The 27567-nt window shown below is 39.6% G+C and overlaps 1 protein-coding gene across 3 annotated transcripts in view; it reads left to right on the forward strand.

The window, feature by feature from the left end:
- Positions 1 to 24219, forward strand: part of Atg2b (autophagy related 2B) — a 69229-nt gene extending 45010 nt beyond the window's left edge. For 2 of the 3 annotated variants that reach the window (XM_026399417.2, XM_026399418.2), the window contains 13 exons: positions 1313 to 1515; positions 2388 to 2614; positions 3472 to 3580; positions 4670 to 4864; positions 5577 to 5678; positions 10627 to 10705; positions 11384 to 11588; positions 13530 to 13599; positions 13982 to 14064; positions 14719 to 14840; positions 15031 to 15185; positions 15768 to 15917; positions 19155 to 24219. In XM_026399417.2, coding sequence (XP_026255202.2) covers positions 1313 to 1515; positions 2388 to 2614; positions 3472 to 3580; positions 4670 to 4864; positions 5577 to 5678; positions 10627 to 10705; positions 11384 to 11588; positions 13530 to 13599; positions 13982 to 14064; positions 14719 to 14840; positions 15031 to 15185; positions 15768 to 15917; positions 19155 to 19409 — 1955 coding nt within the window. In that variant the 3' untranslated portion in view covers positions 19410 to 24219. Of the gene's footprint in view, positions 1 to 1312; positions 1516 to 2387; positions 2615 to 3471; positions 3581 to 4669; positions 4865 to 5576; positions 5679 to 7681; positions 7793 to 10626; positions 10706 to 11383; positions 11589 to 13529; positions 13600 to 13981; positions 14065 to 14718; positions 14841 to 15030; positions 15186 to 15767; positions 15918 to 19154 lie in introns of those variants that run through there. The other variant, XR_003301755.2, reaches the window with a different exon arrangement.
- The last annotated feature ends 3348 nt before the right edge of the window (positions 24220 to 27567 follow it).

Raw genomic sequence — 27567 nt, forward strand, 5'->3', positions numbered from 1 at the left:
TTTATGGTGTTACAAAAGTTTAGCATTAAATGTAGCTTCCATTCTAATTTAGAATAAATTAGAACTAAGGATGTAAACTGGGAATTCTGGCTTCCTTTGTACTACCTTATTTGTAATGAACAGAGCTGTCTAATTACATGGGAAGGCATATTTAATGAATATTTATTGAGTGGCTTTACCAATTTGTGTGTGTGTTGGGTAGGGTGTCTGGAGATTGAACCCAGGGGTGCTCTACCACTGAGCTATAGCCCATCCCTTTTTATTTTATATTTTGAGCCAGGATCTCACTTAAGTTGCCAAGGCTGGCCTCAAACTTGCAATCCTCCTGCCTTAGTCTCCTGAGTTGTTGGAATTATAGGTGTGAGCCACGCTCCCATTCGTACACTGAGTGAGTTTATAGACAAGATTCTTCACTAAGCACTGGACACTTAGACTGCATAATTCAGAGGTGCTACCACATGAAAGTTGAGAATTTTTTCAAAATTTATTCATTGTCTGTGAGCCTCTGGAAGCCAAAATGTTACTTTATACATTTTTGTGTTCTTAGCCCCATCTCAGTGTTTGGTTTGAATGAATGGAGAAACAATCAGTGACTCTAATATGTAGTATAAATGTATAAAAATATATTCACATATATAAGGTTTTTGTGCACATACTATCTTGTGAACTTCCTATTGAGAGAGCTCCTGAGAACAGGTGTCCATTGGGGGAGAAAGTGTGCCCAGGAAATAGCTTTCTTTTTGTTGCTTGGAATCATTTTCCTCTTCCAATACTTAAAACATGCTTAGTAACTGTTCTTCCTCCCCAATTCATAAGCAGGGTTCTCCTAGTTTTAGGTAAGGCTCTGCTAGATGTAACCAATTTCTCTTCCTCCTGCAATATTGCCCAAGAAATTTCTTCCAGAATATCATCCACAGGACAGAAATGTCAAAATGAAATTCTGGCTGAGGCAAAACGAGTCAGCATTAATCTGCTGCTGGATTCCTGAACTTCTCTAATGCCATATAACTGAGAGGAACTATCTCTACTTAGAAAACTATCATTTGCTGTTTTTTAGAGAGTTAAACAGTCTTTATATGTATCCATACATTTGTTAAACAGTCTTTTTGATGTATTTCTGCCACTTGCTGAGGTGTTTTGGGGCAAGTTACTTTAGCTGTTCTTAATTCTCAGTTTCATAGGGTTATTGTAAAAAATAAATGAGATTTTGCAGGTGAAAACATTCAACCTGTATATCTGACACATAGTTAAGATGTTTAGTATTTTTTCAGAGTATACGAAACGTTGTATTTTTTTTTTTTTTTTAATCTAGGTGTTTTGGATGAAAAATCTCAAATTCAAGAACCATGTTGTTCGGACCTTTTCCTGTTCCCAGATGAGAGTGGAAATGTGTCCCACGAGCCTGGCCCCACTTATGCCTCATTCACTCACCACTTGATTAGCGATGCAATGTCAGGTGTGCCCACTGAAAACGATGATTTTTGCATTCTTTTTGCACCAAAAGCAGCCATCCAGGTAATAAATTAACAGAATTATTGAGGTTTTAAGTAATGTTAAAAGTTAAATTGACCAAAGTGTCCCTGAAGAAGATTGTTTAGATTTTGTTACTTCTTATGGTTCAGTTCAGAATTACTTCAATTTAAATTCACTTTAATGGTGGTTGTACTTTATTATTTCTATGGCACATCTCTCAGACTCAGAGACTACTGCTCTATATTTTGCAAAGTTTCCTATATAGATTATTGAACTGCAAATATCATATAGTTAGATGACTCTTAAGGGCATTAATATTAAATGACAGAAGTTGTGCTGCCTAGAGTGGTTGGTATAACTGGGAAAGACAAGATGTGTGTGAATGCTAATGATTGATTGAGAGGAACACAAACACACAAAACTTCCCAGTAGTATCTTAGTAGGTGACTGAATTTGTTCACTAAGTTCTGAGAATCTTCTGGTTAAAATTTAAAAAATCAAAGCAGTCAAACTCAGGATAAACCAATTATTAGAAACATGATAATTTGCTCAGTATTTTGAAGTTGGTCAAGTTTTGGTTTGAAATGCAGTATTGACTTTAAGTGAAGGAATAAAATACATACATGTGCAAACCTATACATAAAATCTGTACTTTTATATTATCAAATAAGTTGTAAGAGTGAAATTGTAAACTAGAAAAAATTTTCATGGGTGATTTATAAAGAACAGAAATATAGTTCATTGTATGCTTAATGAAGCAGTCTCTCTTAGGTAGTGGTTAATGTCAGAATTATAACCTTATTTTATATATCAAAATTAGGAAAAAGAATATAGACTCATGAAATTCCCTTGAGATATGCAGCATAACCAGTCATTTCTAATGAGGTGAGAGTCTGTGTTTCTGTTGATTTCAGGAGAAGGAAGAAGAGCCAGTCATAAAAATCATGGTTGATGATGCAATTGTGATAAGAGACAACTATTTTAGCCTACCTGTTAAGAAGACAGATACCAGCAAAGCCCCATTACACTTTCCCATTCCTGTAATTCGGTATGTTGTTAAGGAAGTTTCTCTTGTGTGGCATCTTTACGGAGGCAAGGATTTTGGGACAGTTCCTCCTACTTCTCCAGCTAAAAGTTACATGTAAGTTAATTTCTGTGCAAGTTTATTTATCAGGCCAGTGTATTCTTTTCATATTAAAATATAGAATTTATCTTAAGAGTTAATAAACTAGTATTTAAGTGTCATTTCCCATTTGTGTACTTATTTGTATTGTAATTAATGTTGACTTATATGAGTTTCACTCAGCAAGATTTTCAGGTATTTACTATATGCCCATTCTAAAAAAGGAGCAAGACCCAGCTCTTTCTTTAGCTCCAAAGGAGGGGATAATCATGGACTGAAGGAGAACAGCAAAGTGAGTGTGTCAGGAGGCAGGAACTGTGCATTCCCTGAGCTCCCAGCACGCAGGAGCGTACTGAGCAGGGCACCAGTGCTTACCGAGTGCTTACTAACTAAACAAAGGCAATGTTCTGCAGCAGGAGAAGAGAACTAGGCAGAGGGTGCCCGGACAGTGGGGCAAAGAGTTTCCCAGGGTGGGAGGAGCAGTGACATTTGTTACAATAGTTGCCTTTTTGTACTTAAAAAGTTACTTTAAAACACTTCTGACTTGATTATAGTTCTTTTCTGTTTTCTGGCATTTTTAGGACTTGTTCTTAGACCAAAAGGTTTTCTAAGGTAATAAGAATGCTATAAAGAGGTCTCATTTCCAAGTGAATCCTGTGATATGGAACCCAGCACCATAATTAGATTTTTCTAAGTTCTGACTATTTAGCAAGCGGATGACTACTCTGGTTTTGATTTATAATAATATAATTTGTGACAACATTCTGATAATTCTGTAATTTTATTTTTCTTTTCATCTTATTATTTTTTCTAATATTATTAATTAAATTTCTTTGATTATTTTTAAACACTATTTTCTTTTTCTTCATTTTTAGTAGTCCTCACAGTTCTCCTTCTCACACACCCACAAGACATGGACGGAATACAGTATGTGGAGGGAAAGGAAGAAACCCTGACTTTTTAATGGAAATACAGTTAAGCAAGGTAAGGAGGTATTTTGAAAGGAAAAGTCCACTTAAGATGGAAGGAGTATTAGTGGTGTTTCTTTGGTTTCCCTAGCCTCATTGGTCTTGAGCTTTAGGTCCTAGCTCTTTGGATTGAAAAAGTACAAGGATCTCCTATAAAATGCTTCCTTTTCTTTATTTCTCAGGTGTTCTAAGAAGCCCATGGTGCTTTTTTTTTTTTTTTCTCTCATGCTATTCTAGGAGTTGGGTTCTCAGAGTTGAATGCCCTTAGAATCCCTTAGTGGGTTATTTAGGCCTGGATTTGTGGGCCCCACTCTAGCATTGCTGACTGAATGGGTCTGACAGACATGAATTTTTAGTGTGATTCTTTTTGCAGGCACATGATAAACTGCTGCCCCAGAGTACCTGTCTGGGAAGGCCTGCCTTTGGATAGTGCATATGGCAGGTGCTCTGTGAAGTTCTGGAAGGCCATAGGTCCCACACCGCTAATGACATTATATGCATTTAATTTAATTCTGTCAGTCTGTTCAGGATGCCCCAAGTGTCATATTTAGGATAGGTGGTGTACAGATATTGTAGTGATGGCAATTCTTTGCCCCTTTTTGGAACTGAACTTTCCTTCTATTGATTTGTTCATGCAGTTTCATAGGTATGCAAGATCTTAATTTTAGGTTTTCTAATTTTGCTTGAAAAGGGTAAAAGGGGGCTGGTGTGGTAGTACAGGCCTCTAAATCCCAGCAACTCCGGAGTCTGTGGCAGGAGGATCACAAGTTCAAAGTCACCTTCAGCAACTTAGCAAGGCCCTAAGCAACTTACTAAGACCCTGTCTCAGATCCCTGGTACCAAAATAAATGAGTAAAAAATTAAAAGAGTAAGGGATTTTACTGAGATCATTTAAGAAATATTAACAAAGCTTATCTGTGTATTGTAGGGTACACATAGATCAATGAGTAAGTGAACAAATGAAACATTTAGTTCTTTGAAAGTGGAATTATAAGCTGAGATAGAATCCAAAGAAAATTATGAGTGATTGTTTGCATTTTAAAGAGAAAATCTAATTTAAATAAAAGTAAAGGTTACTCTGTGTTCCTTCTCCTTGTCTGTTAAGGTGAAATTTCAGCATGAAGTCTACCCCACATGCAAAGCAGAATGCGATTCTAGCCTCTTAGAACAGCCAGTCTCTCGGCAGGTGTTCATTGTTCAGGATCTTGAAATTCGGGATCGGCTGGCAACATCACAAATGAATAAATTTTTGTACTTGTATTGCAGCAAAGAAATGCCTCGAAAAGCTCATTCCAACATGGTAAGATTTAAAGCCTCACTTTTTGTTGTTGTATTCTCTTTTTAATATGAAAATCCCTTTTAAATATGTCACTTAAAGTTTTGTGTTCAAAAAATTATTTTGCATATTGTTGCTAGAGTCTATTAACTATAATTGGCCAATATATTGATATCTGAAGAAAACCAGAAATCCATAGCAGTCTGCACAAAATAATTAGGATTGTGAAAGTGTTCCAGAACATGGTTCTAAAAGCCTTATTTGAGTTATAAAATAAGGTGCTTAGTAGAAATATAGTGTGGTGGTGAAGAGCGTGGGCTTAGGGTTGCACCTGGGTTCAGATCTCAGTTCTGTAACTTACTAGTGATGGCTTTGCTTAAGTTGCTTAATTTTATCGAGGTGGAACTGATAAGCTTAGGACCTTAGAGGTTCTTTACAGAAGTTGACTTTGGAAGATGGGCCTATACATTGGCTTCTGGGCCTCAGCAGACTCCTTTGAGCCTGCAAGTACAGTATCACTCATTTGCAATTTTTCCTCTAAAGGCAGCCCAATTTCTGTCATTACGTTCTTAAAAGGGATTGTGCTCCAAAAATTTTTGATTCAGACTTTTAAGGAAAAAGTAGATAATTCATCACTTTTTGTACTTACATAGAATTCACGATTTTTCTTTATTAACATGAGAATAAGGTCATTTTATCTCACTGGGAAAAAAAATGTTTTGTTTTTGTCTTATAGTTGACAATTAAAGCATTACATGTGCGCCCAGAGTCTGGCAGGTCACCACAGGAATGCTGCTTGAGGGTATCATTGATGCCACTTCGCCTCAATATTGACCAGGTTGGTAGCATGGGCATGATTCATGTGATTATGGTTAGACTTATGCCCCCTCATCCAGAATAAAGGAACTGTAATGTTTCTTACTTTTGAGCTTTTGTGGAATTATATAATTTAAGCAGACTTTTGATAAATAGTAGAGCAGATTCATTAAAGGTTTGGAATATGAATTGCTGGTGGGTAGATGTTATGGATGTTATTTATCCCACTCTCCTATTCATTGAGGGTGGGACAAAATACATGCTACTCACTTTCTCCAGTCCTTGTGGACTTACTTCTAGTTCATATGTACACCATTTTCAGAGACTATTAAAGGACTTCCTAATGAGTTGAATGATAAATATAAAGGGTTGTGTTGTAATAACATCGGGGAAAATAATTTTTCTACCCTGAGCAAAATGAAAATTAGCAAATTGTTACCTAAAGAGGTCATAAACAACAGGTTTATGGAAAGATGTAAATAAGGAAAACCACTTTCCCATATTCAAGTAAACCTCCCATCATATTTTTTCTGGGCTAACTTTGACCCTGAGAAGTGCTTAAAACATGGTTGTAAAAGCCATATTTGAGATATAAAATAAGATGCTTAGTGGTAATATAGTGTGGTGGTGAAGAGTGTGGGTTTAGAATCGGACCTGGATTCAGATCTCTGTTCTGTAACTTACTAGTGTGTGGCTTTGGTTAAGTTGCTTAACTTCTCCAAGACTCACTTTCTTTATTGATAAAATGAGCGGGATTGTAATACATGCATTAGGATTTTTAAGAATGAGGATTATAGATTGATGTAAGGAAACACTTATGCTAAGTGCTCGGCAGCCTATGTTAAGGTTCTTAATGTTAACTGAAACATATAACAACTGCAGAACACAAATGGAATTTTTAATCTGCTTTAAAATAATAAAACCCTCTTCATATCCTTTATATTGATCTGAGCTCAGGTTTGGAAGCAGAGTATTTATTTGTGAGGTGTCATTCATTTACTTAAATAATATTGATTGGCTATTATTCATTAGTTACTTAAATAAAATGTGAATAATCAATTATAAGCAAGTAACAGGTATTTTAGGACTGAATTTAAATATTTATATTGCAAACAGAATGGCATTATCTCAGAGAACAATATACTGTGAGGTACAGGAGTGGACCTTAGTTTCATATTAATGCGTATGACTTCTGAGTTGGGCCAGATTTTAGGTTTTCTCATTATGAGAATAATATCTTTTGATATTCATATCCATATTTTAGTTTAGTTTATCTATATATTGGCCTAGTAGAAAGATTTATGGGAAAAGCACCAGTGTGAGCAAGACTGAGTGAAATTTGTCTTTATGTCATGACTTTATTAAATGTGGCAAGCCCAATTCCTTTAGTAGACTTTTTTCTTTAGTGTTGAGTATAATTTCTTTGTTATAACTATAAAACATTAAAACGTCAAAATGAAATATTAATCCTAAAGAAAACAGGGAAATAAATGTCGAAACTGCATTGAGGAAAAATGGGAAATCAGTCCCTAAGACATAAAACCTAGGAAAATAAAACCATGCTACAATATACAAGCCTTATGTTTTTTACTGAATGAAAAAAAAATCTTTTCTACATGGCATATTTTGAGATTGCAAACCATCATGGAGTAGAAAACCTTGCATTCTATTCATTTTTTCTTATGAAAATAAATCAGTTGGTGAATGATATGCTTTGAGTAATATTTTTCTTAGCCAGCTTCTCCTGATCTTATTCATCTTAATTGAATTATAGACATCAAGCTTCATTGCTGTTGGAATTAAGGGCATTGCTTCCAAAGCACAGCACGTCCATAGCACAGGCAGTAAACAGTGCAGATGGACGAGTCCCATTGTGTAGGAGATAGGAGATCCAAAGTATGAAGGGCCAGATTCCCTGACTGTCCTAGTCTAGCATTTGTTTTAGCCTTGCACTGCCTGGGAATTGTGTAGGGGAGACTTGTTAATGAATTCAAAGCCATTTCCTGAATGCCTACCTTGTCCCAGGTTCTGAACTAGGATGCTGGGGATACAAAGATGAATAAGACATTCCTATCCTCAAAGATCTCTCTGTAGTGGGGAAGACTGACATAAAGCAGATGCTTTTTATATGCTGTGGTGAGTACAAGTGATAAAGAAGGCGTAGAATGACGTGCCTGTCCCGCAAAGGGAGTTTGGAGGGTGAGGGATGGTGAGGAAAGGCTTTCTGGAGGCGGGGATATGCAAACTAGGTCTTAGGGAGTGTCAGGGTGTTAGGCCAGTGAAGTTCTTCATGAAGGACATGAGGGGCTTAAGTCAGGCTGGGCTGGGAGGCCATTCTGGTGAGATAGGGAAGCACTGGGGCTGGGCAAGGGTATACAAGTAGCAGCACCTTGGCATATTTGTGTACTTTGTCTTCATCACTTCCTTGTTTGAGTATGGCATTAAAAGCAATTCTTTAACAGTTTAAATCCTATTGCACTATTAATATCCTTTTTTGTTGTACCTTAAAGCTGGCATAAATATTTTGCTATGAAAGTTTTTTTGAGTTTTAAAAAAGTTATTGTATTGAGGTATAATTTATATAATAAAATGCATAGATTTTAACTTTACAGTGAAACTTTAACAGATTTGTTTCTTGCGTGACTACTAAACCAGTTGAAGTACATAACATTTCCCATACCCCACACAATCCCTTTATGTCCCTTTGTAGTCAGTTTCACTATCCCAAAGCAACCACTTGTCTTTCAATTACCATAATTTGTTTTTTTTTCCTATTGCATAGTTTTATGTACATAGAATTGTGTTTGGATTCTGCACTCAATATTTTGTCAGTTATTCACCTGTATTGTAGCATGTCAAGAATCTGCTCATTGTTTTTACGGTGCTGGGGTTGGAACCTAGGGCCTCATGCATACTAGGCAAGTGCTATACCCCTGAGCTACACTTCCAGCCCAGTTCTTTTTTTTTTTTTTTTTTTATTGCCATGTGGTGTTTCACTGTGTGGATATTCCACAATTTATTGATCCGTTTACCTGCTGATTTACATTTGGGTTATTATATGTATAAGATAAAAGCAGGATTTCTGGGTGTTCAGGGGATATATGTTTAACTAGCATAAGCAGCTTCCAGACAGTGTCCTACTGTCCTATTTGGCTGTACCAAATCTACATTCCCATGCATTACCAGTGAGCACTCTAATTGCTTCACATCTTTGTCAAACTTGCGAGTATCAGCTTTCTAATTTAGTTGTTTACTTCGTGTTCATGGTGGTTTCATTTTGGATTTTTCTGAAGACTAGTGATGTTATGCGCCTTTTCACATGTTTGTTAGCCATTTGTATATATTTTGTTATGCCTCTGTATTTTATGCCTGTTTTACTGAGTTGTATAGAGTTTAGCATAAATACAAAATAAAAATTGAGAACATTTTAAGAAGCTGGGAGTAGTATCCCTTTGTCATGTTGTGTATTGTGTCTAATTTTTCTTTTTTTTTAAATAATTTTTAGTTGTAGGTAGACACAATACCTTTATTTATTTATTTTTTGTTTATTTTTAAGTGATACTGAGGATTGAACCCAATGCCTCATACATGCTAGGTGAGTGCTCTACCACTGAGCCACAACCTCAGCCCTTTTCTTTTAAAAATTTGTTTTAGTTGTTGGTAAACCTTTATTTATTTTACATGGGTGCTGGGAATCAAATCCAGTGCCTCACACATGCCAGGCAAGTGCGCTACCGCTGATCCCCAGCCCCAGCCCAGCCCCCCTTGCTTTTTCTTAAAAAGCATATTGATATCTGAAATTTTCTGTTTTTATGAAGGCAATCTTGGATTTAAAACCTTGATTGTATTAAAATGTTACCATTTAGTGGCCAAGGAAAGCATTTTATATACGGTTAGATTTGTTAATGGGTAATACTTGATATAAATAACATATATTATTTGATAAATGTGTAATGTAAATAATGTATAAACTATGTACAGGAATATACGTGTGTAAAGCATTACAGAGTAATGAACAGCCCATGAACTTGCTACCTTCTTCTAGTAGTGTTAGAGCTGCCTCATTCCCCTGTGCTCCATGGTACCTAGAATATTCTTCTAACTTGATCATTTATACTTGAGATAAATGGGATCCTAAGTACTCGAATCCTTGGAAATTGTCAGACTTTTTTGGTGACCCTATAATTAACTATATTGTGACCCTATAATTGAACTTTGCCTTGTATTTTGGTATAGTATTAATGCTTTATATTAATTTAGGATTTTTTAAAGTGGAAGGGAAGAATAAGAAAGAATAGGCTCAGGCATTTGATTTTTATATGTCCCAGGATGTAATTGTCACTTTGAGAAAAGCAGAATGAAGCTGCCAAAAATGGGCCAGATGTGAATGGATTATCAGGACAGAGCCAAACATTTTTGTTTGAAACTCTATAGTACCAGAAGGGTCTACTCTGAATGATTGATTTTATTTTTCATTCTTATTTTGAATGTCATTGTCCACTGGAGAAAATGTATTAAGGTAACACAGTGGTAAAAGCAGAGATGAGACATTAAGAACTCTCATGGCAAATGAGTATCCAGAACAAACTAGTTGCCATTATTATTGTTAGTAGTGTTACCACTACAATTTAGAATGAAGAGTAATGCCAAACAAGAATGAGAATGCTCTGTTTCTAAGAAAACTAGAAAGTACTTTGAGAATCATTCTTAGCTTTGTAATTTTTAAATTCTCTAAGTTAATTTTCTCAGAGTTGTGAGAATTGATGGGAAAGGTGTATGGTGGGGGAGGGACAGACAGACACACACGCACAGAATAGGAATAAGACCTAAGACATGATAGGGTTACAATAAATTATAGCTATATTTGAATAATGAGTAAAATGTGAGACTTTCAAATTATTTTGTTTCATAGTTTTAGAAATAGATGTCCTTTTCCTCTTTTCAGTTGTAATGACTTCTCTTAATTCTAGGATGCCTTGTTCTTCCTGAAGGATTTCTTCACAAGTCTTTCTGCAGAAGTGGAGCTTCTACTGACTCCAGATCCAGAAGGTATTTAACATAGTTTGAAAAATCTATAGTAAGTACAGATGCCCTTAACTTAGGTTGGGGTTATATCCTGAGAAATACATTGTAAGTTGAAAACACTTTTGAGTTGAAGATGCATTTAGTTTTCTAACCTACTGAACATCATAGCAACATAACACTGTAGGGTGTTTTTTGTTTCCCCTTGTGACTGAGGGGTTGGTGGAACTGTGGCTACCTGCAGATAGATACCTGCCATCACAGACAGAATCTGACCACAATTATTAGCCTGTGAAAAGATAAAAATTCAAGGTACAATTTCTACTGAATGTACATATTTTTTTCATACCATTGTGAGGTTGAAAAATTTTAAGTCAAAACTGTCATTAAATTAAATTGGGACTGTTTGTACTTGGATTGATATGAGGTATTTTTGAGAATATGCTTATTTTTATTAGTGCATTATAGTTAGTAGTGGGGTTCACTTTGACTTATTCATATTTATAATCTTTATTCCCATGTATATGCATGTGTGTTGTTTTTAATTAATGCAAATATAGTTTATATAAAAGTAATAATTACTGAGAAGCAAATTTTCTCTGTAATAGGGTTTGTATTTATTAAATGAAAGGTAACAAGATTGATTTAAACAGTTGCTCTATAGAGACATACCTAATACTTCAAATGTGCACATTATATTTTCAGTCAAAAAGTCTCCTGGAGCTGATGTCACTTGCAGTTTGCCAAGGCATTTGAGTATTTCAAAGGAGCCAAATCTAGTTCTTTCTTTCCCTGGGCCAAAACTTTCCCAAAACGAGAGTGCCAGTGCAGCAGAGGCAGTTAATGGAGCAGAGGAAAAGGACTTCTCAGCCGAAGAAGCGTCATTTAGTGATCAGCCTGTGTTTTTTAGGTAAATAATTTTGATAACAAGTTACCTTGAAGTTCTGAGGGTAGTTCTGTAATGTGTAAGTATACTGGTGATTGTGAGGTTACATCAGCTTTTCTTTGCCTTGCCACATAATTAACTAGTGTGTTTATTCGTATGTGGTGCCCATCTAATTTACATGCTCATTTATATGTAGGAACCCTGGTTCAGGATCTATCTCTTTTGAATCTGTTATACAAGTTCCCTTTTCCTTCTAACTTCTTCCCTTCCCTCCCCAAACAGGAGGTTTTCCTTTTGCCTCTTTTCACACCTTGGCTTTGGCATTCCTGCCTTTTCTCCTGTGGGATTTTCTACCTGATGTTCCCCACCACGGTTGTCTTTCCTGACCCTTCCTCCTTGGCTGAACCATCACTTCCTGATGCCCAGGTTTCCTGCACTGCTGCTGCCTGCTCTGATGCTGTCTAGCTGCCTGGCCAGCTGGCCACACACTGGAGTTCTCTCACCTCTCCAGACTTTCATCTTCTGTCCTCTTCTTTCCTAACCCTTGATGGAAGGGATGGAGCCTTGGCATTAACAAGGGAGAAAGAGCAAAACCCCTTGTTGAGAGGGACAGTTAGCTACCTTCTCTGGTTCCCTGAATCCCTCCCCTGTTGGCATCTTGGCCCCCTTTTCTCGGTCTTCTCCACTAGATTCTGACATTAGACCTTAGATCTGGCCCAAAGTGGCAGTAGATGTGTTTGAAAGTGTGTTATGTTTTGAACATCTTGAGCACTTACTGTGTGTACACCAGGTTTTGGTCTACACACAGTGAAAAATCAGTGAGCTTATAAATAATTAAAATAACATTTGTTTTGAGTAAAAGGAGTGGGGAAGGAGAGAGTACCAAGTGTATTGCCCAGACAACCAGGTGGAGATGAGCATTCAAGAAATGAGGAGCCAAGTCCTGTGGCATATGCCTGTTATCCCAGTGACTCAGGAGGCTGAGGCAGGAGGATTGCAAGTTCAAAGCCAACCTCAGCACCTTAGGGAGGCACTTAGTAACTCAGTGAGACCCTGCCTCTAAATAAAATACAAAAAGGGCTGGGGATGTGGCTCAATGATTAAGTGTTTCTGGGTTGAATCCCCAGTTACCACCCCCCCCCCCCTCCAGAAGGAACAACCTGTGAACCCAGGCTGAAAGAGATTGCTGTAAATACACTATTTCTTTTCACTGAAGATTAAGTGAACTTTTGTGAGGTGGCTTAGGTTGTAACCACCAATATTAATTCTATGGGGAAAAAAGTTCCATGTATCCAGTTTACATTTAGCTTTTAGAAGCCAGATGAGTTTGTTTGCTACATGCCATCAATGTACATTATTTTATTCTCCAAGGATTCTCAATATTAGTATGTTGATAACCTACTTACAAGCATAAATTTTAAGGATTCTCACCAAAATTTACCAATGTAGGTGGCATTTAAAACATTTGCTGGTGAAGACAGGCTCAAAGTGTTTTAAGTCATTTGCCCACGATTGCATCCCATTTAACTGTTGCCAGTCTCCTGACTGCTTCACACCAGCCAGAAGAATCATCTAACCTTTTCTCTTTTTTACTTCTTGGTAATGATTGACTTAATGATTACTCTTAAAGGATCACTTTTATTGTTTTTATTAATTTGTATGAATGGAGAATATCTACCAAAATAAATTTTTATAAGAATGAACATTATTTAATAAATTAGAAAAAGTTTTTGTGAGAAAAATTAAAATATACTAAATACAAAGTTATCAAATGACTAATATCTGATTAGTTGTTACCTACGAAAAGATAGAACTAAAAGACATTTTTTATTTAGGCCATAAGATATTTACAGACTTATTTTGTGGTTTTATTTTTAATTCTCTAATTCAACAAATTAATTTATATGTAATTTAAACAATTAGTAATTTTGAATATAAATAACTCCCTCCATTGTTTATCTCTAGAGAATTCAGATTCACATCAGAAGTTCCTATTCGACTTGATTATCATGGCAAACATGTATCAATGGATCAGGTTTGGAAATTTTGCATAAATATGTTCTATAAAATTATCTCTTTTTTTTCCTAATGGGCTCAATTTTTTTTAAACTTTGCACTATCATAGTTTATAGGTATATAAAGTTTTAACACACACATATATAGAATTGAAATGAAGCATAGGGTTTTAAATTTTAATTTTTTTAAGTAAATAATTTAAATATTGTTTCCTTCAGTGCCATAAGTATACTTTGGGATCTAGTGGGTAGTACATACTATGAATTATATATTCTGTAAATATTTCAAGATTTTTTAGCTTTGTTAATGAATATCATGTTGATTTTCCCAAAATAACAACAATATTAAATGTTGAGTCTGTCTTTATTTACGAATTAATCCAAATGTTTTTAACTTTAAAGGGTACGTTAGCTGGGATTCTAATTGGTTTGGCCCAGTTAAACTGCTCAGAGCTAAAGCTGAAGAGGCTTTTCTATCGGCATGGGTAAGTTGATTTATCCTGGGAGGCTTTAAGGGGAGGCTACTAAGGCCAGTTGACAACAAATTAGAAATGGAGCCCTCATAGCAAGCATGCATATGTTAGTTGTTTTAAAATACAGTGTTTTCTGTAGAGAGCTCATTTTTAGAGTACTCTGATTGGTTAGAGGCTAATTTTTATTCTGAGAGAGACAGAGTCAATTGAGTAGAGTACTAGTATTTAAAAATAGCTGTTTGGGACATTTCTAATGATTTCCTAAAGTTATAAATTAGCTTATTCTTTGAAAAAAATTAATGGCAATTTATAGACTTTGGGTTAATTCTATGCTAGAGCTTTAGATAGTCAAGAAATAAGGATAGTGGAACAACACACACATGTACTTAAGTCTTGTGGAAATTAGAAACATTACAACATTAGAAACATTCTATATCTGTTTATGTCTATATTTACCTGTCATCTAATATAAATATGTAGAAAGAGAGTGATTCAGATTGCGAGTTAAGTGGCTGATATATGTTAATTTTTGATTTAAAATTTGTTTTAAATTTTAAAAAAGTATAAAAATTTTGCTCACATAATTCATAAATTTAAGTTAAAAAACTTATCTAAATGTATAAAGTTTATTTTTCCTTTCTATATACTAATAGTCATTTACTCTAGTTTGCTAGGTGTTGATAAGTTATTTTCATATGCAATCACTGAATGGCTCAATGACATTAAGAAGAACCAGCTACCAGGAATCCTGGGAGGCGTTGGACCTATGCATTCACTGGTCCAGTTAGGTGAGTTTTCTCTTTTAACCCTTTTGGGGTTATGAATGAGAGTCTACATGAAGATCATTTTTCTAAAAACCCACATGTGTACTGTCAGACAAAAAACTTTGCCTCCAGTTTTGGGGTTAAAAACTCCAGGATTAGAATGTTAATGGAGTTTTGAACCCCAGAATTCATGTTGATTATTGTGCTGTTTCAGTGCAAGGCCTCAAGGACTTAGTGTGGCTACCCATAGAGCAGTACCGGAAGGATGGCCGCATTGTCCGAGGGTTCCAGAGAGGCGCCGCTTCCTTTGGCACTTCAACAGCAATGGCAGCTCTGGAGCTCACAAACAGAATGGTCCAAACCATACAGGTATCTTTCCCAGCCTGTCTTAATCCACAAGGAAGAGCTACTGTAAAGTGGGCTGTTTTGTTTTTAAACATACTGTGAAAATATAAATACACTAAGTGTTGAGCATAGATGTTTTATTTGTAATTATTTAATATCATTTTATCGCTTAGATGTCCAACATTAAAATATTCAGTAGAATGGAACAGTGGAATGCAGTGTTAAATTTGTTTGCCTATTTCAGGTAAATAACAACCATTAAATTAGGGGATTTGTTTTATCAGTCTGTATAAAAATATCATAGCTAAATTCAAGAAAGCTTAATTGATTAAACAGTAGAGGTATTAAGGTTTGTTTCCATTCAGTATTAAATTGTATAACATAGAAATATTGAGTATTCTCTATGGAGAGAGAAAGGAACTGAATAAGTGAGCTCAATCCAGATATGAGTTTTTAGTTATCTTTCATATTCTTATTGTAGAAGTCATAACTCTTGTATAGAATTCAGACCCTGGGAGCTCCGCACACTCCCCATAGAGTTCTCTGTTGTTACAGAGCTCTCCCGACTGCTTTCTAATTCATTTCTTATTCTGACAAAATATCCAGGCAGCAGCAGAGACTGCTTATGACATGGTGTCTCCTGGTACTCTTTCTATTGAGCCCAAGAAGGTCAGAAGGTTTCCTCATCACCGATTAGCTCACCAGCCAGTAGACCTGAGGGAAGGTGTGGCCAAGGCCTACAGTGTCGTCAAAGAGGTACGTAAGTGCTTGAGTGGACAAGTCACTAGTTTGCCTATTTTCCTGGCTGTCACCCAAAGAGCATTCAGTAGTGTTAATGTGTTTCAGAGAAACCCCTGAGAATGGAATGGGAGCAGCCACCAGTAGCATGTGACATACCTTCCTGAAGTGAGACAGGAGGGCTAGGTTGTGACTGACAGCCTTCCACCAAGAGAAGAGAGCGAGGGGCAGATTCTCACTACCACAGAAGTATGTGGGGAACGGCAGAAATATATGCCCATGTGTGCACCATCTGCAGTTTTTTCTTTTTTCTTTTTGGTTCTGGGGATTGATCCCAGGGGTGCTTTGCCATTAAGCTACACCCCCAGCCTTTTAAAATTTTTTTTATTTTGAGACAGGTTCATACTAAGTTGCTGAGGGTCTTCCTAAAGTTGCCCAGGATGCCTTGAAGTTGTGATCCTCCCAGCTCTGACTCCCTAAATTGCTTGGATTACAGGAGTGCACCACTGTACCCAGCTCACTATCTGCATTAAAGCAAAGTTATACTTTGATTTGTTAGTGTTAGATTTTTTTAAGAAATGCAGCTTTTCAGTGAACCACCCATCTTCATCCTAACCTGAAGTTGATGCATATTTTTGTTTATGTGTTTATGTGTCCATGTTAGTACTCATAATCGGATTTAAATGACTTTATAGTATCATGATGTAAATATACCATAGTTTATTATTTTCCTATTGGTGGCTATTTAGTTTCTATTTTTCCCCCTGAAGCACTGCTAAGGGGAATCTTCACCCAAATGTGTGTGTGTTTACATGTGCAGAAAGTTTTCTAGGGTGGAGTGGGTGGGTTGCAGCTGAATCTTGCCCTGTAGTAGGCATGCTACATGGCTCTGCAGCAATCATGTAATGAATGCTGATTCTTTCTGTTGCCTGGAGTATTCTCTGGCTTCATCATTTTTGACATTCTTTTTAACATGACATGAAGAAGTTTGTGGTCACCCTACTTTATGGTTCATGTTTTAGAATTTCATAAAAGACATTTCACCAGTCATGTTCTGGTGATAAAAGGACCTAGGCCAGTCCTTCTTCTACTGAAGTAGACTCTGTGGTTCTCAAGTCTGTGGGAAGGCCATTGGGGTAAGGCCCAAGAATTATATCAGGGGATAAAAGAAGGGAAGACCAAAGTTCAACTTCTGAAAAGAGATATAGCGCAGAGAATAAAGAGAGAATTACCAGTATTGGTCCAGTTACCAACAGATTTGTAAGACTTATTACTGAGGTTCAAGGTAGGGCAAAGGCAGTGGCAGCAGGGAAGAGCAGCACTTTGATATGGAGCACTTGGGAAGCACTTGCCTGACAATGTATGTTTATACAACACGTGCATTGATGTGGTCCTTTGTGCCAAGGGTATAAGTGGTTCTTAAGATAGGTGCCAATGCTGACTTAGAGATGAGGAAACCGGCTTAGCACCAACAAGGAGCCCCCAGCAAACCACAGCAAGCAGATTGACGCTCGGAGAACTGCAGCTGAAGTTCAGTTCTTTTCTCAAAAACCGTCTGTAGGAAGAATGAAGGAAGAAAGGATGGGGACAGTGCTTGAGCTGAGTTGTGAGGGCATGCTGGATTAGACTGAAACTGAATTCTGAACTAATGGTTTTTTTTTTTTTTAAATAGAGGTTCCAAAATGCTGATAAATATTTTTTTTTCAGTTTAGATGTTAATAAATCAAAGAAAGAGAGAACGTCTCAGGTGTTACATAAATAACTCGTCTGTGAGATGGAGATTTGCAGACTAGCCTGTAGGTCACATCTACCCAGGCCTGTTTTTGGAGGGACCTTCAAGCTAATAATGGTTTTCACAATTTTAAATGACTCTAAAAGGGAAATCCAGAAAGAAGTGTGAATAGACTGTGTGGCCCACGAATCTCTACCATCTGGTCCTTCTCAGAAGATATTTGTTGACCCCTGTGCTCTGTGATTCTTTAGTGGTAGTCAGATCTTTGGGATGTGGTCATGGTAGTCTTCCAAGCAGCGTCAGGCTCTTTAATTCAAACAAACACCGTAAGAGGCAGCCAGTGGTTTAATTCCCCATTTAAAAGACTAGCTTGAGGTTACACAGCTAAGTGATGGGGTTTGAATTTTCTTCTGTGTCTCCAAACTTAGTGGAGTTGGTCATTCACTCAGCATCCTGACCTGTATTGTGGGCAGGAGGGGAGCGGGGGGACTAACTGCAGGGAAGGTGATGCGGGGAGGTGGATGATTTGTGCTCACAGTTCCTCACTGGCTGTTGTCTTCTAGATGGTTTTAAAGGGAGCACTTCTATTTCTTTTAGTTTTCTGAACTTTGTGCTGTGTGTATGTGTAGAACTCATGGTATTACATGTTTTTGTTTGCTGCGCTGGGTAAAAACCTTATGTTATTAGCTTGTTAAACTGGTGACTGGATTCTTAGTTAAGACCTTTGATTTCCCAGGAGAACCGAAAGTTCCTTTATATTGGACCTAGCACGAGGGAACCAGTGCCCTGGTCTCTCTGGGGGATTTCTGAGTCAGATGAATAGCAGAGGTTCAAAAGGCACATGAGGTTTTACTCCTAACGGCGCACGGCACATTTATACATTATCCCCGGAGCTGGGCTGCCATGATTGCTTTAACACTGTAGACCAGGGAGATTGAGATCCTGCAGAAGCTTTATCTCTAGTCCTTGGATGACAGGTTTCTGCTGTATTTTCTCAGAATTTTCTCTTCAACTCAACAGAATGGGTCTATTTAGCTTTTTTATTGTAATTGAATGTTCCTCAGTTATCTTTTCTAATACATAGCCAGTAATTTAAGACAAATAATTTTCTACAGCTTAGGGGAATTAAGTTTTTTTTTTGTGTTGCATCAAAGGAGCTATCACTGTGGTCCTTTAAGTGAGTGTTTATTTGAGCTTTGTGTCCTAAGTTGGGTTTAACCGGAGTGATTAATCAAGCTAGAAACGCTGCTCTTGGATCATTAAGTATTTCTGTAAGCTTCCCTGTGTGAAAAGTAGTTTAGCTACATTTTGTATGCATTGGTGTCACAACAAAATACTAATACTTGCCTCTTTTCCTTATTATTAGAATTTGTCATAAAAATAATTATCCTGGGTAATCTCAAAAAAGCAATCATTTGTCTACTTATAAATATAATGTTATTATACTGAAAGTGTACAATATAGGATAATTCAGATTTCTGACCAGTAATTTATTCCCCTTCTCCACTCCCCCCCCCCCCCAGGGAATCACAGACACGGCTCAGACCATTTATGAAACAGCAGCTCGAGAACATGAGAGCAGAGGGGTTACCGGTGCCGTGGGTGAAGTCCTGCGCCAGATTCCCCCAGCAGTGGTGAAACCTCTGATTGTTGCCACCGAAGCGACATCAAACGTGTTGGGTGGCATGAGAAACCAAATTAGACCAGATGTTCGGCAAGACGAATCACAGAAATGGCGCCATGGGGAGGACTGGCATTTCCAACGAGACTCCTTGTGAGGAGAGTAAGGGTGGAATAAGGAGCATAGAGCCTCAGTGGCAGCTTCAGAGGGAACTCATTTATTTTATCGTGCTCATCTCAGGAACAAAAGCATTTTTTTTTTAGTTAAATAATTTAACGTCAAAACAACATGCAACCAAAAATTCTGATATTTAGGACTAGTTTGGTATTTGCCTATAGAAGCGTTTGGTGGCTGGTGTCAAAGATTGTTAAAGCATTTGCTGCCAAGTTAGTGTATTGCTTACTTTTATTAAAATGACTATAATTCTCCTTGTTGTAGACAGGATTTCATTGGAAACCTTCTTTTACAGCATAGAGTGCTCAAAAAGCATTGGAGCATTCTAAAGCACTATTTATGTAGCTCTATTTATGTAGTTAATTTTTCTCAAGGTTTAGAAAGAAACACAGCTTCAAAACTTTGGTTGAGAATGAGAGAAGCCCAGGGGACGCAAAGCAAATAGTGCTTTTAATATGATACCAGTGTGAAAACACAAGTCACCCTGCTGGGCTAGGTGTTCCCCACACTTGAGGTGTCAAAGCAGCATTCGTCCCATTTACTCGGAAGAGCCTTCTGGAGCTTGGAAAAAGTGAAGTCACAGACATATTTTGTCCTGTTGCACTTTATCCTGTGTGTGTGTGTGTGTGTGTGTGTGTAGATTAATACAAGTCATGTTCTTTATTCCTTATTCTTTGTCATTTACAAAGTTACACAAAACACGAAGAGGAGTAAACATGCCTGAGAGCTTCTGGCAGACCGAAATACCCAAGTGCAGTAGCTTCCTCTAAGTGAAAGTGGAAACGTGCATTCTGTAATGAACTGGGCCCATGTAATTGTTTGTTTAATTTAAGCAGGTATAGTGCAAGCTTGTTAGAATGTGTGGGAAGGGAGATTGGAAGTAGTTTTTACTCTTTGAAAATTAAATTAAAAAATCCTCAAAACATATGCCCTAGTCAACTAATTCAGAGTACCATTTTTATTTGGTTAACAGTGTACATTTTAATAACCTGTCAGGAATGAATAAAGTATTTTCTATTTAAAGATAAAATTGTTTTATGCTTTAATGACTGTTCTGCTTTTCATAGAGCATATTTGTAAATGCAGTACTTTGATTTAGTCCAAAATATTTGGAAGTACTTAATCAGAATTGATTGTGGTTGTTATCAAGTAAATGATCCCCAAGGACCGAGAAAGGTCCCTGATTGTGGAGTATTGTCATCCAGCTTCTCATTCCTAATATGTGGGAGGGGTTGCAGGGGAGTATTGTCAAGGTGAATTTGGATTTTGGAATTGTTTTTTCTTTTTGGGGGGGTCAGAAAATGAAATTAAATCAATTTTATTCTCTAAATTTGTAAACAGGGAGGCAATGCAAACCAAAAATCCACACATTCAGAATTCATAAAAGTGGTGTTACATAGCATTTAAATTTACTTTTTTTCCTTTTTATTGCTGAAAAACTTAGAAAGGCAATGCTCAGTAACTACCTGCAACTACCTGCTTGAGCATCATGGAATCATTTGTAACTCTATCCCTATTAACAGTTCACATATCCTGGCCCTGACCAACATTAAGGTGATGACACAGTGTACCACCATGACAGTCCAGCCTCTGGGGTGTATTTTGTTGCCTTGCTCACCAGCTCCAGTATTCTGTTTGCCTTAAAATAAACCATGTTGTGTACGCTACCTGATTAATCAAGCTGAAAAACACTGGATCAAACTTTAAAATCTTTAATCTCTTAATCCATAGTTATACTTCAATTTAATTAAATGTAATATGGGGGAAATAATTATCCTTTTCTTTGCCCTTGAGTTGTGAATGGTTTAGTTGAAAAGCTCATTAACACATATGTCCTTTTGATGGGTCTCTGCACTGCCTTCTGTTCCACCCTCCTGCCCCGCTTTGGGTGGGATCACTGACTGGAACAAAAACTATGTCTCTCAGAGATTCAGTGTCAAGGGTCTGTTCATAGTCAGTTTAGCCAAAATGCTCTTCCCTTGAGCTGTTTGTAGAGGGCCTGTCTGTATCTGAACATGTGTATGTTAACTATCTCCTACTAAAGAGGGTCTTTCCAGACTTCGGTGTGAGGACACAGTGAGGAGTGTGCAGCAGGATCCTTGAGTTGCTGGATCTGCAAGCCACCAAGCAGATGACTTGGCCAACACACTTAGTTCTCCGAGTGAAGGTTTCTTTTGACCAAGCCCAATGGGAATTTGTGTGCACCTGTGCGAATGGTGGCACGTGTCTGTGCCCCCTACATTGGGAGGTGACCTTGAGTGGGAACTGTGACTCTGGTCACATCACACCCTGTGCAGCTGTGGGCTACTCCATATCTCAGGCTCTCAGTGATATGCTTTTGAATTGTCACTTTGCCTGCGTGTTGAGTCGGGATTTGACGCGTGCTGTTGCATTGAGCCCCTTGCAGGTCTCCCCCAGGAGTCCAGGTAAGCAAGCTCCATCAGGATCTGCTAGGAGCCATAGACTCCCACAGTGCTGTTGAGGTGACTGTGTTACAAGTAGGCAGCTCACACCATAGCCATAGCCATGTATTTCTCTTGAACTGACCAATTTTACCTTCCTATGTGTTCCCATGTTGCTGGTATTTACAAGTACAACATCTATTGAACTCTTTTTTTGGGGGGGGGGTACCGATTGAACCCAGGGGCGCTAACCACTGAGCAACATCCCTAGTCCTTTTTATTTTGAGACAAGGTCTCATTAAGTTGTAGAGCCTGGCTTCAAACTTGCGATCCTCCTGCCTTAGCATCTCGAGCCCCTGGGATTACAGATGTGCGCCACCATGCTCATCTGAACGTTGGCCTTTGACAATAGATAAAACTGTTTCTTTCAGATCCTGTGGCAGTAGACTTTCATTTTAATGAAATTTGGGTACAACTTGGTTCTTGCTTAGAGTGAATATATTTAACACTGATGTTTTTATATGCAAAAGTCACTTTAAGAAAAAAATCCAAGGAGCAGCATGCCTACCATGGCAAAATAGTAATAAAGACCAGTGGTTTTTGTCCCCTGCCATGTGCCACTTTTTAAGTGCTGTTGCAATATTTCTGGCTTTTAGGGAATTGCTGTTGAACCTCAGATGCCCTTTGACATGGGTCCTTGGTACCTGTGTTCTCACCAATGGAAGAGTTGAATTTTAAATGCAGAATCTACATTTTCACTAAATGGTTTTAGGATTAACTATTAATTTTCTTAACATTAATGTAAATATTGTATATGTGAAAAGCTGGGGCTGGGAATGTGGCGCGGTGATAGAGTGCTTGCCTCATGTGTGAACCCTGGATTCAATCCCCAGCCCATGGGGGCTTAAAAAAGAAAAAAAAGCACTCAGCTTCCGTTTTCTCATGACTGTGTGGAGTGAATTCCCGAGGTTATGGTTAATGTGCTGAGCCATGGGGTGCACACTCTTTCCTTTCCCTTCACATCCCCTGGCCTCACCTGCAGCAGTAGAGAGAAGAGCTGATTTTTAAAATATATTTTTAAATTCTATCTATACATGACAGTAGAATGCATTTTGACATATCGTACATAAATGGAGTATAATTTCTCATTCTTCTGGTTGTTTGTGATGTAGAGTTACACAGGTTATGTAATTATGTATGCACATAGGGTAATACTGTCCCATTCATTCTAATCATTTCTATCCCTAGGCCCCCTCCCCTCCCTTCACACCCCTCTGTCTAGTCCAAAATACATCTGTTCTCCCCCCGCGCCTTATTGTGAATTAGCAGCTGCATATCAGAGAAAACATTCAGCCTTTGGTTCTTTGGGATTGGCTTATTTTGCCTCTTATAATGAGGATAGCCAATGTACCTTGAAAATAAGAGACTGTGCACACTCATTTTTGACCTGCAAATGCATCAGATGGGTATAGCAACTGGCATCCAATACACATTCAAGCAGGGATTGGTGATGCACTCCTGTAATCCCTGCAGCTCAGGAAGCTGAGGCAGGAGGATCTCAAGTTCAGGGCCAGCCTCAGCAACTTAGTGAGACCCTGTCTCAAAAAGGACTCAGTGGTCAAGTGCCCCTGGGTTCAATCCCTGGTACCAAAAAAAAAAAAAGTTGTGCTTCATGGCCTGCCTGCTTTTAGCTCAGTGCTTAAGATTGGTGTAGGGCAAGCTGCTCCTTTAATAGATGTGATGCCCAGTTGCAAGGCAGCTACTTCTAGTGAGGAATTACTTCCCTTTTGTCATGCTGTCTGCAAACTGAAGACAGAAAAGGCAGTCCTATAAAATGCCACCATAGGCCTCTTTGGGGATGAGAAATTTGAGTGTCAGTTCACATTTTGGATGTTGGCGAAGGAGTTGGAGATGTAATTCCTCCTTGGACAGCCATTCGGCTTTCAGGCACTGGCTTCCTAGTGAGTGCCCGAGTGCTGCTCTGTCCAGAGCAGGGGGGTGTGTGGCACTGGCTCAGGGTCACTCTTGCCTGGGGGATCAAAATATCAGCCCCCAGTGTGTTTCCTCTGCTGCTTCACCTGCATTTTGTAGCTGTGGATGGCCTCTCCCGATTTCTGGTAGATTGGCTTGCCCTCTGTAGCCTGCCGCTCACTCAGGCTTTCTCAAGGAGAAATTTGGAAGCAACACCAAATTCAGCTTTTATGTAGATCCAGCCTGACTTATTTTAGAGACTGAATCACCACAAGGATGAGAACGTTCATGTAGATATTTACTGTCTTTGCTAAATTTCCTAATTATCCTAATTGTGTTAATTATGGATGTGAATACTTACAAGAATACTGATATGATACAAGTATTTTGGTGGAAATGTATCTTGTTAGTGTGTATTTAAAATATGAAATTAAGAATACTCAAAAAATTAAAATATTTACTCTTTGGGTTTTTCTTTAATCATAACTGTTGTCTGTCACCATGAATTGTTTCCAAAGCCTGTTTGAAATGCCTCTGGGACTAGGAAAGGACATTCCCATGATCCTGCATTTCAATAGCAAATCTGGCGTTTGCTACCAGTTTCTAACTCAGAGTATATGATCTTACAATTCGCCGCTCCTACCCCTTTTGAGTAGTGCAATTTGGACTTGGAAATATATCCTGTAGTTTTGGTCTTAAGGACCTAGATAAATATTTGATGAATCTGTTTGGAGAAATATTTTGCTTATAAAGGAATGTATAAAAGGCATTTTAAAGACAAATTACAAGAAGTTTGACGTGGCAGGTGTCACTGTGCAGTCATCCTCCGGCTTGAGCCCTGAGGGCACAGGACTAGTCTCCTGGGATGCTCAGTGTGCCCCGCCCCTCCCAGCTGTTCCCCAGCTTCCCTGGTCCTGTGCTCCTGCCTGAGGCCTGTAAGCAGAGGCCGGAGGAGCCTGGAGAGTGCCTTTTTTAAACTAAGGTCCCTCACAAGTCAAAATAGGGCCCAAGCAAAGGTCCCTCCATGGCAGCACAATATTTGGGACCTGATTGATCTTTGGGGGGGGGGTGGCCTGTGACTGCAGGAGGTCTCAGCCTCTGGACCTCTACCCACTAGGTGCCAGGAGCACCTCCCCCCTCCCAACTCTGAAAGCCGAACAGGGCTCCAGTAAAGGCCAGATGTCCCTTGGGGAAAACCCTTTTTGGAAACCCCAGGACTGAAGCTCCCCTGGCAAAAGTGGTGAGGGGCCCTGGCTTCTCCCCACTGGGCTTTGCCTTCCTGCCCCAGTCAGGCCGCGCCACCTCCCTGTCTCCGCATTCCCCAGTGTAGCACTGTCTCCTCTTTTTTTAAAAAAAATTTTAAGTGGTTGATGGACCTTTATTTTATTCACTTATTTATATGCAGTGCTTAGAATCGAACCCGGGGCCTCACACGGGAGGCAAGGGCTCTACCACCAGTCTGCTCTCTTGAATTTGAGTCCCCCTTGGTGTCCTACCCCATCTGCCCATGCAGGCAGCGTCCCTGTGTGCCCGGTGCCCATGCAGTGCCTTGCCCAGAGCAGGGAGCCGTGCGTGGAGGGTGAAGGAAGGAACCGCAGGCATCTGGCCTGTGCAGTCACTTTGCCCAGAGAGAGGAAGTCATGCCTAAGATGGTGTGACTGATGTTTAAAGGTGCCTTTATTCAGTGTCATCTCACTTTCCTTGGTTTTCCCACCACTGGTAGTAATTCTAACATACACATAAAAGAAGAAATCCACTGTCTCTGAATATCTGCTCTGTGGTGACTACCCGCTCCGCACGGAGCCACAGACACAGAATCAGCAGGGTCCTGGCAGGAAACCCATGGCCCATGGGGGTGCCTGGAGCCAGGAAGGAGCTACTTCCTTGGTGGCAGGGCAGGGGGCCCCAGGACCTCCAGGGCTCTGTGGGCCCAGGAGAGACCTCAGCCTTGAGTCAGTGGCCACTTCTCACCTTTCACAGGTGTCCTCCTTCCCGTCCTCCCAAGAGACTGAAGCAATGCGTGCCCCTCCCCCAGGCTGAGGGTGACTCACACAGGGGTGGCAGTGGGTAAAGTGGCCAGAGGAGCGATTCCCCACACCCCACTCTCCTGCCCTCTGGCCTCCCTCAGGGCTCCCCTAGGAGGAGGTTACAGCGTGAGGCTCAGCCTCCCAGGCAGAGGTTAATGTGCGGGCCAGGGGCTGGAGGGTGGGGGTGCAAGGGTAGGGGACAGCCGTCCAGACTGTGGATTGTGGTGCTCGCACGGCTCTCTTCATCCTGCCTCCTTCCCTGTGGCTCTGCCTCCTCTGGAGTCTGAGACTCCCCTGAAACCTCTACCTGCAGCAGGAAGGCCAGTATCATTGCTGTCCACATTCTATTGGTCAGGTCCTGCCAGATGGCCACAGCTCACTGGGAGGCACCGGGCAATGGACGCTAGCTGCGTGCCCTGGACGGGAGGAAGTGGGTTGCTGAGCCCTGGGCAGCTCCCCACCCGAAGCTCACAGCGCCCACTTTAGACTGGAAGCCAGGAAGGCCGGCGGCAGACCATGCTCTTCCCCACCCTCGGGAGACCGTCAGCTCACTCCAAGATAATTTGCTGTGGCCAGAGGCAGGATTTCCCCCTTCCTGGGATTGTTGGTATTCCTGAAGGCAAATCCTCGAGAAGCAAATAGGTTAGATCCAGCGAATTTGCTGGCTAATGAGGCAGGATATGATGATGCAGTGGGTCTCAAAAGTGTCTGCTCACTGGAATCACTAGGCACTCTTAAAAATGCCAATGCCCACAAGCCTGTGATCCCAGTGACTCAGGAGGCTAGGGCAGGAGGATCACACAAGTATGAGGCCAGCCTCAGCAATTTAGCAAGGCCCTAAGCAACTCAGTGAGATTGAATATGGGGGGAAAATAAACGGGCAGAGGGATGTACCTCAGTAGTGTAAGTGTCCCTGGGTTCAATCCCCAGTACCTCCCTATCAAAAAATGACAAAGCCCAGGTCACATCCAAGACCAATGAAGTCACCACCTCTGGGGTGTATTTTTAAAACTCTAATAGACAAGTTTGGTTATGACTGGGTCTGTGGCTAAGGGTGTAGATTTTTGAATCAGGCTACTTGGGTCTGAAGAAAGGTTTCACTACTTAGGAGCTGTGTGGTCTTGGGGAAGTGACTTAACCTCTCTGTGCTTTGGTTTCCTTCTGTATAACATTAGAGATAGTAGCAGTGTACTTATGAAGATTGTGTGAGTTAATATCTGCTTAGTGTTTAAAGCAGTGTCTGACCCATGTGAGCACCATCCAAGTGTTAGAAATGCTGCTGCTGCTTCTTGAATACCTGCTATGGTACAAGGCCCTTCGCCAGACGTGGATGATTCTGCTTTTGCTTTTCGGTGGCGCAGAAACCAGTGAGCAGTCACCCTGCTCTAGCAAGAACCTGATCAGACACTGCCAACCAGTTCGGCCATTGTTCCTCATAAGAGTGTATCAGTTTGAGTCATGTCTCATGAAGCTGAGCAAAGAAACAAAGCCATCGGAGCAGTTGTAGAATTCCTGGCGTGGGAGGCCTCGGGGACAGGGCTTCCCGGGCACGAACAGACCTGAGCCTGGCGCGGAGCCCGGGAGCTGGCTCCCCTGCGAGCCTGGTGTCAGGGTTGCCTAGTTCCAGGGAGGTCGGATTGGAGGGTGGTGCAGACTCAGAAATAAGACTCCAAGAGCACTGAGGCCAAGTCTTTGCTTTTGGAATAACCGAAAGGCCAACGCTGGCTGGAGCTCCCAGGAG

This window comes from Urocitellus parryii, chromosome 6, assembly GCF_045843805.1.
Source record: "Urocitellus parryii isolate mUroPar1 chromosome 6, mUroPar1.hap1, whole genome shotgun sequence".
NCBI lineage: Eukaryota > Metazoa > Chordata > Mammalia > Rodentia > Sciuridae > Urocitellus > Urocitellus parryii.